Below are 14720 nucleotides of genomic sequence, written 5' to 3' on the forward strand. Positions count from 1 at the left end.
AAAAAAAAAAAAAAAAAAAAAAAAAAAAAAAAAAAAAAAAAAAAAAAAAAAAAAAAAAAAAAAAAAAAAAAAAAAAAAAAAAAAAAAAAAAAAGTCGGACTAGAATGATAATAGTACAATGACGTGAAGAAAGTGGCTCTAAGCACACTGTAAATTATACTGACCTTCCGTCCACACAAACAATAAGTGATCTAAATCATTCGGCGGAGAGAAGTAAGGTCAAATATAGCCTCAACGGCGTGTAGATATGAAAGACGAGGAACTGGATTCTCCTTAAGTACCTCCCGAATAGGGGCTCCTATGCTAACGAGATCCCGGAATTGCCCCTCTGCCCCGTCCATGCAGCACGACTGTGCCCTGATACCGGAATCTTTCAAGCGTTGGCCCTAGCTATCTAGAATTCCTGGCAGATCTCGGCGGAATCTTGAATGCCACCGGCGGATGCGTGACGATGCGACGCGCAGTGGGCGAGGAGGGTCGACGCTTAAAGAGTCAGTCTGCCACCTCGTTTGACCTCATCGAACGGCCACCTGGCCAGTGCGCAACATACCTGAATCCTTCCTGGAGGGGAGAGGGTTTGGAAGCAGGACGTACGTGCTGCCTCGGTGCATGGATTATGACGAGCGCCAGAAACCGTTTTACGCACTATGCCCCGCGGTTTAGCTCCAAGCCTCCAGTAATTCTCCACCTTCCAGGATCGTAGACGACACCGCTAGATGCCACGTAGCGTCGCGGTACACGGCTTGGTACTGCGGGAGCCCATGCTCGCGACTCTGAAACCTTGCGCCTGTGCGACCTGCAGCTATGCGTTCTAATGCGTTCCAATGCAGGATCGATCCAGACGCAACATGTGAGACGTAGATCAATCACCCGGATCACCGGAATCGCCGTTATACCAAGCGCTTACAGAAGACGGTATGCAAGAACAATGGCCTGTTTGCCGCGGTCCGCATTGCGGCGCAGTCATGAATCCAATACGGAGTATACGGAGTATACGGAATACACCGAATATATTATGGGCGGGATACTCCGGAAGGGCGCTGTCATGTGCCGCCGTGCGCTGTAATTATCTTTCCATCTGCATACATGAAAATACATGAATAATACTGCCACCAATCCTTGTGCCAGTCAAAGCGGTGGGCAGGATCGTACGTTCGTACGTGGCCAAGCGCAGCCGGTTAGAGAAACCGGTCAAAGAGCGCGGCGGGTAAATCTGAAACGGCCGGCTTTCGGGGATAAAGCCGGGCTGCTGGGTCCTTATTTTAGACACCATGCTCCTACAGCAGTGCACCATACGGCCGCAGCGCAGGAGCTTGGTCGCACGTACAGATCAGATTTCAGCATGGAAACGCTGCGGTCCCCTTGCTGATGCGAGCTCGCTATAGGATGCTGACTTGCCCATGCCGGACACTGCATCCTGTCGCGTGCTTCCCTTTCCGGCCATCGGAGGCCGGTCTGATATCCCGTGCACACGGCCGCATAAGCTGAATCAGCAGCACAAGAGATGTTGCAGGCAATGCATGCGCTTGAAGCTATACTCGAGACGGTCAAGCCAAGGCCGCCGTCTCCGCACGTGATGTGATGACTTCTTTGGCCTCAGTTCACATCTCACTCATCACTTCAGGGGAAGAACGGCATGTCTTGCATCGTTGATCGCCGTGATTTCCATCGGCCGATACTTCAAAGAACGCGCCCTGTAAATTTTCCCACCTCCACTCCTCCCCGTGGACGTGTCCAGAGCCGAGTCCCGCAGCGGATTCCATCGATCTCCCGCGTTTCCGCTCGACCCTCTCAAAGCTTGTCCCCGCCATGGACGGACGCGGCCCGTACGGCCTCGCCTGTCAAAACTGCGCCAAGGGCAAGGTCAAATGTATTGCGATGCCCGAGGGCGACGGGTGTCAAAGGTCAGTGCGCGGCCTGTATTTGCTGGACGGCATGCTTACACCTGTCTAGATGCTACCGGCTGAAGAAGCCGTGCCATCCGTCTCATGGCGTGAGGAAGCGCGAGTCGCAGCATTTTCAGAGTCCTCTGATTGAGGAGATGGATGCGAAGCTAGATAGTGTACTTTCTCTGTTACAGTCCGTCTACCTGCAACCTTCATCGCCCAATGGCCAGTCTCAGCAGTATAAGCGCAAGGCCAGTACTCCAGAGCTATCTTCCCCTACTCAACCAGCGCGCACTTCGGTCTCGGAGTCGACATACATCCTTCCGCCGGGGCCTCTGGCATCCCCTGATATCGTGGATGCCGAGGGGGCGCTGAACAGTTTTCGCGAAGAGGTTTTACAATTTTGTCCGTTTCTCTATCTGCCGCCGGGCCTAACGGCCCGGCAGCTGCAACAGGAACGGCCTTTTCTATTCGAGACGATTCTGTCAGTGATGACGCGCTCCGTGCAGGAGAAGGTGAACTGGTCAAAGAGGATTAAAAGCACAATCGCTCATTCTATGGTGATGGAAAACGAATCAAATATCGACCTGCTTCTTGGGCTGCTGGTGTACGCGTGCTGGAGCCAAGACCACTATCTTAAGAGAATGCCGACTTTGACGCGGATTGTCGAGCTGGCCGTCTCCGTTGTCATGGACCTTAATCTGAACAAGCCGCCCCCGCCTGATGCGCACAGGCTCACCGAGTTGGGCGGAGGGAATGATCCCAATTGGACGCGGAAAGGACCCAAGATACGGACGACAGAAGAGAAACGCGCGGTTCTCGGCTGTTTCTTCGTGAGCTCTATGTAAGTGCTGTGTCAGAAATGCGTCTACCGAGCACGTAGCTGACACCGCGTGCTGCCAGTATTTCGAGCTATTTCTACCAGATGGACGCTATGCGGTGGACGCCGCAAATGGAGGAGGACCTTGGAACCCTTGCTGCCAGCCCCGAATGGCCGGGTGACGCTGCACTGGCTGTCCATGTACGCTTGCAGCTCCTGGCGGAAAACGCACGGAAACTCCGTGACGAGCACGGGACGAAGCCAGTGCATATCCCGTTCTTTCTTAAAAGTTTTCGGTTTGAACTCGAGGCAATTCGTAATTCCATCCCTCCCGACCTCCAGAAAGATGGTGAGTAATAGTCTCCGTCATGGCCGGTCGTGTGACTTACGTGACATCTTAGATATCATTCTCTCTCAGTTGCATTATGTGGAGCTGAGCATCCACGAAACGGCGTTTACAGCGAACGTCATCCCCCACTCTATAAATACGAACAAGCCCATAGGCCCGGATGCCGTAGACTGCATGTGGCACTCCCTCCTCGCGATCAAATCCTGGGATACCATTTATCGCAGGATGCCTCCTGATGACCACACGCGGTGGTCGATTATCCAGTGGATCCATCTCTCCCGGGCCGTTGTCACACTCTATCGACTATCAACACACCCAGCACCGGACTGGAATCGTGACGCGGTGTACAAAACTCTCAATATCGTTGACGTATTCACCCACATCCGTGCCTCTTTTGATCAGCTCGTGCCCAATCCCGGAGGCCCGTTTCCAAATGACTTCTGGGCGCATGGCTGGCTGCTCGGGCGAGCGATAACAACATGGCTGCATGCGCCAGGGCGGTTACACCTCCCGAATGCTGATGAACCGGCTGCCTGGGCCCAAACGAGCGGCTCCCATAACGGCGAACAGGTGCTTCCCACATGGAATCCGCCTGGGCCCGCTCTCCAACCGCAACCCCTCCAGGAGTCACTTCAGTTCACGAATCCAGCCTGGATGGATGGACTGGGGCTCCCACCGGGAGACCCGACGGGAGGGATGCACCAATCAGCGGGACTGCACCCGACGGGGCAAATGCACTTTTGAATGTGGCTCCACGGCTGGTTACTCGCTCGATGAATAGGGCATCCGGGGGCTTTAGCATTTAAGGGCGCAGGCCCTGTCAAATGTTTATACATATAAACATATAACTATATACAAGCTTGATTGGTTATGAGAGCAGTACTAGGCGCCTTCACATGTCTGTTTGCTCTGCTCACTACGCCAGTTCTGTTTTGGTCCTCGACAAATGTTCTCATCTGAATACCACCCGTAGCATAACGATGACCGGTGGGTGGACGGAGTCACTGTCCCGGACTGACCCGTGTCGATCACTGTGGGCCCCTGCTTGGCTCGGTCTTTTCCACATTGTCTGGCTCTGGATAGGCGACCCAGGAGCACAAGCAAGGATGATCGCAGGTGATTACTGCTGATCTTCTGATCGTCCCGCTCGGTCAACTATGAGACTCGCTCCGTTTCTCTCATGGGATAACAATAAACAGACTACACAGCGTCCAATTGACCTGCAGCTCTTCTTCTGACCTATGAATGTTCGCAACGAAAGCAAAAGAGAGATAATTCGAAAAATAAACCGAGATATCTAGAGTCCCTTCAAGGTTCTCTCCGGTTCCACCCGTGTACGAGCAACTCTAGATGTATAGCCCGGGCTGTCCCTAGTTTATTATTATACCCACATAGTTCACTACCTTGGTCGACGGCCAGGGATTATTCCTGTTTCAACTCCCCGCTTGTTGTAGGTTGCTTGTCGTAGACTACTGTGTACTAACAGAATCACCGGGGTCAACCACAGTAGTGCGTCAGTGTCTATTCGCTAGGATACGCGGCGTTCCGGCCCTTGGGTGGAGAGAGTTCGCTACTTGGAGACCAATCCTGCTAATTCAAATCCCAGTATTGTCTAATAACAAACTAGAGGGAGTTTCCTTCATTTCCTCTTTTTGTATATAACATTTATTCTTATTTTTCTTATTCTTTGTATTTTTTATCTCCCTTGAAATTTTTATCTCTACCTTTTTTTTTTTTTCTTTTTACTTTTTGTCCCTCATTTTTTCGGTTTTAGTTATTCATTTCATTTCTTGTTTAATATATTCCCCTCGGGTCCGTTTCTGCGCCGCCACCTCATCTACCATATATGTCGCCGGCGCGCGGTTGCGTGAGCCAAAACTGAACTACGATTCTGTCCAAATGCGCACAACCTTAAAGTCAGCCAGCGACCCTGTCGGAGAGTGAGCATGGTCTCATCACTGGGTTTGCCTGTGGTCCTCTGACCGGAGGTGACCTATTTTATATAGGGCTTCGGCTTGGCGGCACCGCGTTTGTCCTGCTCTGGCCTGGAGAACTTGAGGGGGGAGCACAACTGAGCAGCAAATGGGTGGAAACTCTCAAAATCCTGGAACTGCGAGTCTAGGAACGATGAGCGGTTTAGACCGACCCAGCGCTGTCGTTCCGCAGCTGGCGCGGCGTCTGGCGCCAGTAGGAAGATGCGGCATAAGAGGTAAGACATTAACAAGATCCACGAGCCCCACACAATAATTTGATGCCGACGGCCGGTTGAGCATCTAAATGGGCAGAACGAGGCTGGAATAATATAATTTGATCATTCTGATCATTGATTCTTTTAATGAAGTTTTCCTACAGAGGGGTGAGTCAGATCACCTGGCCCCGATGCGTGGTATGACAGGTATTCAGTCCAAGTCAGGCCTTCGCTAACCATAACTATTCACAATCCGCGGCTAGCTGGACCTCGGTCCCAGGCCCAAGGCTGCACTATATTACTTGTGAGAACGTCGACTCAAACAATAGCATTGTATGGGCGGGGAACAATATGCAAGAGGGCGGGAGCGCTGAACGATTATTTGTAGCGGTGAGTCAGGCGTCTTTGCGGCTTCCCTGCAAGGTTGCAGTGTTTGCGTAAGTCGGTCCATATACTGTCTCTTTAATTGACAGCTGATATTAAAAGCATGATATTGTAAGGACATGGGCCGATAGCTACCTCTATCTTCTATGCCAACTGTTATGATTTTACAATACGCCACTTGCTGCCGATATGATAGGCTTGGACACGTAGACAGATTCAACCATTTCTGCAACTAGTTAGCTGCATATGCATTACACCCCACATCGCTAGCGTCAACACCGATGCTACCCTTGCCTCTCAGGAGGGTGTATGTGGGGTTTCTTGATGTACTCTTGAGTAGGCTGAGTTGCTCATGTTGATAACAAGTGGCTGTCCATACTAAGGGAGCTCTCGGTAGGAAAAATCGGCCATGAGGTCCGTACGTACATGTCAATGATCTAATGCAGAGAAGCCTGGTCATAACGTCGAGTATGACTCGCCTCCGTTTCTACCACTGTTTCTACCACAATACAACGCATAGTCGGCAGTACTTTCAATTATCAGACCAATTCACGGTCAGGCCTCGGGATTGCCGAATGCGGACATCAGTAGGGCACAGCGATACCGGAGCTGGCCGTTATGTCAGCTAGTCAAGTGCTTCTACACTCTGATAACAGCACAGGAAAGAGTATTATCAGGAACCAATCCGAGCTTTTTGCTATATACAGTTTGATCGAATGACACCCATCCCGATGCCATCCCGATAGAGTATCTCAGACCTGCCCGCCCACCACCCAGTCATGGTATCACTCCGGCCTTCCGCGCAATATCCAGCACCGCGTGCAGCACCGGCACCACATCTTGACTCTTTATAGGCACTCGATGTCCGCCTTCCCACTCGATGAGCTTTGTACTTCCGTACTCGCACGCATGATCCAGTAGATCCCTGTGTAGTGGCAATCCCGGGTCTTTGAGACCATGAACATGGATAGTGGGCAGATACAAAGCCGGCTCGAACCCAAAGCTAAACGCAGTACCATAGCTCGTGTCAGTGAGCAGGGAGTCTGTCTCGTCCTCCTCTGACAAAGACAGAGATACCATGGGCGCTCGTCCGGCGAGGAGGACCGCGAAGCGGTAGTCGACGTTCCTTCTTGACTTTGTCGTTGGCGCCCATTCTCGGCCCCAATTCCTGCTTTCCATTTCGGCTTCATGCTCCCTCTGTTGTTGCAACAGTAGGCTCGCCGCCATCTTAGCCCCCTGGCTGAACCCCAGCACACCTACCCAGTCTCCCGTCGCGCCTAGTTCATCGTCCTGATTCATCGCGTCCTCGATAGCCTTCCGAATGCTCTGCACGGCAAAGTCATGGATGACCGGGTCATCGTCTATTTGGACCGCATCTCTGCTCCGACCTTGAGCGTGCGCATACGCTGCGGTGAGATTCGCACCTGCTCTCTGGGCCGCCGAGCCCGGCGGGAACCACGCCTTGAACGGACCCCAGTTGGCGTAGACACTCACCACGTCGGGACCGGGTGCTGAAGGGAAGGGGGCCTCGGCGAACACGAGGCGGAAATGTGAGCTTAGACGGGCGCGCAGGACGCGGCATTGGCTGTGGAAGATTCGCGCGTTTGTGCCGCCGCCGTGGAGGCAAAGTATTCGGGGAAGATGGAGGGTAGAGTCTGTGGCTTTTGGAGGGGATGTTGGGACGGTGGTTGATCTTGATATTGATTGAAAGGAGGTTATTGAAGGTTGTGAATGCCGTGATGCTGATGACGGTGAGGGTTTTGTCCACGAATATTCATGGCCATTGTGTGATGGGGCTGGCGTGGGCCAGAGATGCAACGTCCCAAGCATGATGTACGCAAGGTGATTCTGATGCACTGTCAATCCAGGGCCAGGACAGTATAGAATCGCACAACGCAGATGTGAGCACGAACGGAATTAAATGGTACATCAAGTGCGCCAGATCTACCGGACGGCTTGGTAAGCGACCTATATAGTTACAAGCCCTAATTGCCTCTATACTACAAGTACAGCTCACCTCAGCCTCGATCCTTCAAAGCTGATCCGTTGTATGCGAGACCAATCGGCCTTTCTTCACCGTAGAAGGCCATACTCCGGTCTCACCTCATCTCGCTACACGCGGCTGGCTAGACCGATCGATTCTGAGAATATGGATCGTGGCTGACGTGTTTGAGCACAATTTTTCCCATTGCTAAGCCCTGCTAGAGTCATCCCGGAGCTCGGAGTTTCTATGGGGTTCAGCTGTACCGAGAAGATACTCCTGGACCCTTTAGCCGCACTGAATAATGGCGATCGAGCTTTAAAAAGTGGGTATCAGGCACAAGGACATGGATGATTGCTTATTCCTTATCTTGCCTTGTGTCAATGAAACCAATAATGAGGTCCTAATAATTATGGAACTCGGGAACTCAACACGCCACCGTAATCAGCGGCAGAAATTGATTCCTTGAGGTTCTATCCTTCATCCAATATTACCGATGAGGGAGACTGGCGGCGGAGCTTTGAGGTGCACATTATTGGTATGTGTACCTGCACATGGGTAGACAACTGACTATTCACGAGCAAATGAGATCAAATGGACAGATGAGATTTTTCAGAGGTTGCAAAAAGATATAAGGCCATGTAGAAGTCTTCCGAGACAGCGGTTTGGTTATAGCTTAGCTTTGTCGAATAAGCAAATAATGAAAAAAAGAAAAAAAGGAAAACTGCTGAACCCGTGGACAATCGCAGAGAGCCCGTCTACCTGTCTAGTCTGACAGCTGCTCGGATATACATAGATATAGATAGTGTGAACAGTCTCATCGAGATTCACCCCACGCTTATCCACCTTGTCCATATGCCGCAGAAAGCCCAGCCCCAGCCCCGAGGGAGTGCAGGCAAGCCAGCGCGGCAGCAACCAGGCCTCGCATGCGAAGAGTGTCGCAAGCGCAAGGCACGATGTGACCGCGCCAAACCGCAATGCGGCTCATGTATGATGATGGGGAAGGTCTGCGTGGTGAACCATAACCGGCCGCGACGGGGCCCCAAGAAGGGGCAAATTGAGAGCCTGTATTCGAGGTTGGGTAGGCTTGTTCACGGCAGACTCTGCATTAATTGCTGGAAAGCGGGAACGCTGACGGTGACAGACGTTCTAGAAGAACAGGTGATTGAGCAGATGGAGCATATACACCATCCGGACTTCGAACCAAATTCCCATCCTCACCATTCGCGATCTCACGATGGGCGTCAACATTCCGGTCCAGACTCTAGTCCAGATACGCGACACGAACTACCATTTCTACTGTCTCCTCCAGCTGCTCGAGACGCTGACTCCGCAGAGCGTGCCCTGCTCCCTTCTCCATTATCACCGGTCCGGACCTTGACAGCCCAAGAACCACCATACGCCAGGACAAACTCAAATCCAACCCAAAATCCCAGCCTAGACCTTATCTTGGCCGACCTGTAAAGCCCCCCCCGCCTTTGATTTCACTGATAACGTCGACCTGATGCAACCGAGAGACCAGCTGTACTTCGATCGCGTACATCCCATCGCCCCCTTCCTGCACCAGCAACGACACCTCGCCCAGCGTGAAGCAGAGTCATCAGTCCTTGCGCGCGCCTGCCTCCGCTCAGCCATGCGCACTGTCGCAGCCGCAATGTCCGCGCAGTATCGACGCTTCGCAGACTCTTTGTACATCGAAACTAGCCGGGTTGTGCAGGAGCTGGACACGATCGAGCGGACGCCATCGCTCGAGCAGATCCAATCCGTTTTGCTCCTAGCACACTACGAGCTCCTACGCATAGAGGAGAGCAGGGCACTGGCCACAGTGGCGCGGTGTTTTCGACTGATCCAGTTGGCGCGGTTGCAAGATACGGATCAGTCTGCAAATGCCAGCGCTGGGGGTGACTTCATAAAGGAGGAGGAGACTAGGAGGACGTTTTGGGTTGCGTATTGCTTCGATCGGTTCTTGAGCTCGAGGAATGAGTGGCCGTTAACATTGCAGGAGGAGGCGGTACAGTCCCTATTTGGCTGGAAGATATCAGTCGTCTAGAAGAGAACGGGCTAATCCAGGACTCGGCAGTTATGGATACGTCTGCCCGTCCCCGAAAGCGCGTTCCAGATCTCCCGGCCCCCCGAGCAACCGATGGACTACTTACACGAAGCCATCGCAAGCAGCAGACAAAAGACCCTCCCTCCATTCGCCGAGTACATCGTCCTGGCCACACTGCACGGCCGCACAATGAACCTGCGCCGCAGTGCGCTCCTCCTCTCAACCTCGACGGAAGCGTCGATGTTCTGGGAAAGACATAGAGCCCTGTCAGACGTTATCGAGAAGCGCTCAGTCCTGTGGTCATATAGCCCGTCAGACACTACACCTCTGGTGACCGCAGATCCGCTAACGGCGTTTACATGCCTGTGGGAGAAGACGTTGATAATTTATGTTGGAGAAGTTGGTCAAACTGCTCGCGAACAGCTGGGTGGGATGTCCGATCGACACCTGGATGAGAACGCAAATTCCGCCGTGCAGAATCTAGCAACAAGTGGGCAGGAGACGCTCATGAATCGTCACAGCCATAGCCGTAGCTTTGAAATTGGGACTGGGGGAAGAGGTGGGCATGCCAGCGGGGGTATGCAGAGATCAGCTCAGACTGCTGCGGAGTTTGTTGCGTTGGCTAAGTCCATGTGCCCAGTTAATTGTTTTAGGGTACGCTCTTTCTTCCCCCCCACCCCCCCCCCAATTTTTCGCGAATATTATTACTTGCGGATATGTTCTGATAGGAGCGTGCGCAGGCTCACCCTTTCCTTCCAATTGCAATATCCCGCGCAGCAGTCTTTCTTGCCATGTATGGAAATGGTGCAGAGGCTGGAATTATACAGAATAAGTGTGAGATTGAGGAACTGTGCCGTATACTGCGGGAGCTGAGGGTGGTGAACAGGTTGGCGAGAGAAGTACTGGAAGAATTAAGTCGATTGACCATGCCTCCCGTCTCAGTAAGTGGGACTGCGGGTTAGGGAAAAGTTTGGCAGCATGTTAAACATTCTCGTACATATTGATTTCTCATGATATGAAAGAAATTGATGAGAGGTACGTTGATGGAGAGCTTCAACAATGCATCTGCAAACTCTAAACAATCAATAAGCCGTGATGTTTATAGCTGTGCAGTGTGCGCGTACTTGTAGCGGTCTCCAACCCGCTCTCCCCCACCACGTCCTGCGAGAAGTCGGCACACATGACTCCAGTCTGATGCAAATAGGGTCGCCGTGGCCTATTTAGATTCGCGCTGATCCTTGCTACGTGGCCCTGTTTGGATCGGAGAGGTTGAAAGATCCTGTCCTGCGAGGGTCAAGTCCCTCACGGCCGCTCGCCGTGGGAAGGTCTACTCTCTGGCAGGTTCGCCTTCACGCACGGCGACCTGGCGGCGCGGAGTATGATGACACATACTGGCCAGCTTTCCGTTACATGGATTGAGAGAATAGCGTTTAATTCTGGAGTGCAGGGAGTCTGCTCTTGCCACTGTAATTTGTAACCAGCGCAAGGAGTGGTTGCTCCGGCCTTAAAAAAGGTCCAGCAACCTTCTGGATTGAATAGTCTCGCCTATTCATTTTCCGCTATAAAGGGCAGGGGACTGTACTAGACTTGAACATCAGTATGCAACTGGAACTGGTATTGTCCGTACATGATAGGCGCGAGTTGTCTGTCCGTCATGTCGGTATTATATGATTATTGTGACAACAGCACCTTAAAACTAGCCCATTCTATATCTCACAATGCACGGCCGCTCGCTGTTAGGTGCAGTCTGTGATTCCATTTCCTAGGGTTCTCTACACTGCCCGCGAGAACCACCAGTGCGCTGACCTGATGGGCGATGAAACTTTCAATTTAAGGTGCTACTCGCATGACCGCGCTCCTAGTCCCTTCCCAGCACATGCCTCTTCATGATGGTCGTGTCTTCAATCTTCGAGGTGGCTTCCATGGTCTAGCGGTATATCTCAGCCAAAGATGAGATCTCGCAACTTTATACAGACCACTACTACCTGAGATCCATGTAGAAACATCCTTTCTTGCAGTCGGTAGCCTGAATCCGTGTCTCCTGCTTCCCAGCTGCCTTTCATGTCTCATCTCAGAACACTGCGTCCGTAATAGCCGGCTCCCAACCACTCGTTTGACTAAGAATTGCTCTCGGGTCTCGAAATATATCCTGCCCATATACTTGAGATTTCGTCTTATGGACGATTCAACAATTATTGAATGTCCTTGATGCCTTTTATGTGCCATTTCTATGCCGCACCTGTAAGCGGAGGGGACGTGATGAGTATTCTATTCCAGCGCGTAGCTCCAGGGTTCCTATACATCAAAGCACTGGTGCCGGATCCTGCACGCCTGCCGAGAACGAGAGCACCGCAGACCAAGCATTCAACCTGGACATGGCCAGGAACTACCCACTCAACTATATTCATTTACCATTGACTGGGCGCCATTACATGACAACTGGATGGACCAGATGCATGCACAGTATCTCAGCCATAAGCACTACGGCTATAGTGTCTGCAGCTGGCCGGGTGCTCCATAGACGAGGCTTCTAAGTGTCTTGGATCCTGCATCCAAGCCCACGAGCTGTCACAGGGTGACCAATTGAGGTTTTCCAAGCCTTCCTGTAAGGGATACTGCCGATTTCAGCATCGATCTCTGTCTTACATCGAACTTGACGCAGCTGCGCTAGGGACGCATCCAATCGCCACCGACACCGAACACCTACTAAGGACAGCTCCAAATGGATCAATGCGGCTGAGATTGGGGTATTATATGTTGTCATTCGGGTGTATATCATGTGCAAAAGAAAAAAAACTAAAGGGGGAAAAGGCTTAAAAAATGGAATTGCAATATACCCACCCGCTGGCTAAATGGTTACTTGATCAAGAACCTCACACCCTTACTGTCCGTCTTGACAAATGGAATGAAGATGTCGTGGGCAACACGCACATCTTCGACGGTCGTCTCGTAAAGCTCAAAGTTCAGTCGGCGCAGAAGACTCGAGATCACAAGCAGGATCTCCGAGCGGGCGAGGCTGGACCCGTTAGACCAGAAAGAGGATGAGAGGGGGTGGAACGTACTGCATCCCGATACACATCCTAGATCCCCTTGAAAAGGCAACCATGTACTTTTCCAAGTGTTTTCGCTCGGTCGGGTCCATCCAGCGGTCTGGGTTGAAGCGATAAGAGTCCGGGAAGATGGATTCGTCGTGGTGCATGAGGAGACAGCTCATGCTGATAGGGGTCTATAGTCGACCATCAGCAAACAGTCCGAAGGAGAGAGGGGTCCGTCATACACCGGGGGGAATGGTCCAGTCCTTGTACTTAAGAGCGTTGTACGGGGCGATGCGGGGGAGGCGAGCTGTGACACCATACGAAAGGCTAAACAAAGTTATTAGCACATTTATGAGAAGAAGCAGGTGTGGACCTTACCGAAGCCCTTCAAGCATGACGCTGGTCTGGATTTTGTCAGTATATTGCACAAAAAAAAAAAAAAAAAAAAAAAAAAAAAAAAAAAAAAAAAAAAAAAGAGAGAGACAGAGCTGTCGCGTACTCACCAGGTAGGGCAGCTGCTCCAGCTGGACCAGACTCGGGTCATTGCCCAGTGGCGCCAGCTCATCTTTCAACCTCTGCAACAAAGCCGGTTCGTTATGCAGGTAGAACATAATGTAGCTCATCGCCTTTGCCGTGGTCTCCGCGCCCGCAGAGACGAAGACCTGCATGTCCTGCGCGAGTCGCGCCTCGCTCTTCTCCTGCTCTGGCAGGTTGCTGCTGAGCACGTTATCGAACAGATTCTGGCGCCCGTCCTTCGTCTCGAGCGGTCCAATCTTCCGATGTCTCTTTGTGATCTCGGCGATGCGCTTACGGCAGCGGTGCTGGAAGGCGAAGAACAGTTCCATTCCGGGATTCAACCACGCCGTCAGCGCCTCGGGCATGGCGACAAGGACCGGCAGAAGGAACGCGACCGGGCGAATGAAGACCAGCGTCTTCGCTGTGCCACAGAGCATGTGCTGCCACTGGGGAATGAAGTCGGGCTCGTCGAGGTAGTGGTAGCCGCCCTCGCCCATGGTGTAGTCGGTAATGACATCGGTCGTGTAGCAGGTGAGTGGGTACTCGATATCGATCGGCTGGCCGGTGCCTTTCAGTTCTTCAAGCCGGCGGCACAGCTTATCGACGAGCGCTTTCAGCGTCGGCTCGAGCTGGCGGATGCGTTGGATGGAGAAGAACGGGTTCAGCTGGGATCGCAGCAGCCGGTGGCGGTAGTGGTCTTCGGCCGTGATGAGAGCATAGGGGGCATTGAACGTCCGCTGATAGTAGGGGTACTTGTTACGCGGGCTGTCGCGGCTGTAGATTACTTCGTAGTATTCCGGGTCGTTGACGTGCAGTTCTGTTGGGCTGATGCGGACAATAGGGCCTGCACGGTCAGCACATACTCTCGCACCACGCAAAGACCGCGAAAACAGCGAAGACGGTAGGAAAAGAAAGAGAAGGGAGGAAGCGACGGTACCGTATTTTTTATGTAGCTCGCCAATGTGAAATGTAAACTGGCCGTGCCGGATAGCCTCCCAGTAGAACTCATACATCACCGTCAGCGCCGCGAGCCGGGGGCCCGGGAAGTGCGCAATGGGCGACAGGTAGAGTCGATAGATCACAATTGACGCAATGTACACTGAAACCGCCGCGCCGGCGACGGCGTAGGGGTGGTCCAGCAGAAGCCTCAGCAGCTCCATGGCGAGGGTACGTCGGACAGCGCTGGGATACTGGTACAGAGGTATCTGTCACCTCGAGCTGCAGAACGAGAAGGTTCCCGACAACCAGGTCGTCGGGACGTGAGATTTAACCAGCCGTTCGCTAAGTCCTCTAACTCCTCCGGGGGGGCGCACCGAGGGGGGGGTACGAGGCCACAAGCTAACCAGGATGCGATTTGCATTCCAGCAGCAGCGAGTGGCAGGCGCATCGGGAGCAGCTGCCGTGCCCACAGCAGACCAGGACTAGCATCGACTAAACTTCTGACGGCTCTGAAGAACCGAACCAGAACGGCAGGTATCTGCAGCGAATTGGCGCTGGCGCTGCCAGCTCGG

The 14720-nt window shown here is 52.6% G+C and overlaps 6 protein-coding genes across 6 annotated transcripts; 2 read left to right on the top strand and 4 right to left on the bottom strand.

Annotated features, from left to right (window-relative positions):
- Positions 1 to 394: 394 nt before the first annotated feature.
- On the bottom strand, positions 395 to 1294 carry BDW70DRAFT_154028 (uncharacterized protein; the record flags this gene model as incomplete). The annotated part of the gene is made up of 4 exons (XM_073739755.1): positions 395 to 483; positions 551 to 597; positions 647 to 787; positions 1161 to 1294. The coding sequence occupies 4 exons, from the start codon at positions 1292 to 1294 to the stop codon at positions 395 to 397; spliced, it is 411 nt and encodes a 136-aa protein (XP_073591448.1).
- Positions 1295 to 1558: 264 nt separating this feature from the next.
- BDW70DRAFT_144578 (Zn(II)2Cys6 transcription factor domain-containing protein) lies at positions 1559 to 4348 on the top strand. Its single transcript, XM_073738282.1, has 4 exons — positions 1559 to 1904; positions 1954 to 2730; positions 2790 to 3055; positions 3108 to 4348. The coding sequence occupies exons 1-4, from the start codon at positions 1810 to 1812 to the stop codon at positions 3797 to 3799; spliced, it is 1830 nt and encodes a 609-aa protein (XP_073591449.1). The 5' UTR covers positions 1559 to 1809; the 3' UTR covers positions 3800 to 4348.
- A 443-nt stretch (positions 4349 to 4791) lies between these two features.
- On the bottom strand, positions 4792 to 5362 carry BDW70DRAFT_144580 (uncharacterized protein; the record flags this gene model as incomplete). Its single annotated transcript, XM_073738283.1, has 1 exon — positions 4792 to 5362. A coding segment is annotated over exon 1 (220 nt), but the record flags the coding sequence as incomplete, so codon positions are not given.
- Positions 5363 to 6404: 1042 nt separating this feature from the next.
- BDW70DRAFT_165841 (serine hydrolase-domain-containing protein) lies at positions 6405 to 7457 on the bottom strand (the record flags this gene model as incomplete). The annotated part of the gene is made up of 1 exon (XM_073741840.1): positions 6405 to 7457. One exon carries the CDS (start codon positions 7455 to 7457, stop codon positions 6405 to 6407), a length of 1053 nt encoding a protein of 350 aa, XP_073591451.1.
- Positions 7458 to 8463: 1006 nt separating this feature from the next.
- Positions 8464 to 10620, top strand: BDW70DRAFT_165842 (uncharacterized protein; the record flags this gene model as incomplete). The annotated part of the gene is made up of 5 exons (XM_073741841.1): positions 8464 to 8689; positions 8753 to 8976; positions 9050 to 9619; positions 9689 to 10312; positions 10399 to 10620. The coding sequence occupies 5 exons, from the start codon at positions 8464 to 8466 to the stop codon at positions 10618 to 10620; spliced, it is 1866 nt and encodes a 621-aa protein (XP_073591452.1).
- A 1894-nt stretch (positions 10621 to 12514) lies between these two features.
- Positions 12515 to 14369, bottom strand: BDW70DRAFT_164300 (cytochrome P450; the record flags this gene model as incomplete). Its single annotated transcript, XM_073741448.1, has 5 exons — positions 12515 to 12674; positions 12721 to 12884; positions 12936 to 13020; positions 13072 to 13097; positions 13197 to 14369. The coding sequence occupies 5 exons, from the start codon at positions 14367 to 14369 to the stop codon at positions 12515 to 12517; spliced, it is 1608 nt and encodes a 535-aa protein (XP_073591453.1).
- Positions 14370 to 14720: the final 351 nt, after the last annotated feature.

Source organism: Aspergillus foveolatus, assembly GCF_047715535.1.
Source record: "Aspergillus foveolatus strain CBS 279.81 unplaced genomic scaffold BDW70scaffold_101, whole genome shotgun sequence".
NCBI classification, from domain to species: Eukaryota; Fungi; Ascomycota; class Eurotiomycetes; order Eurotiales; family Aspergillaceae; genus Aspergillus; species Aspergillus foveolatus.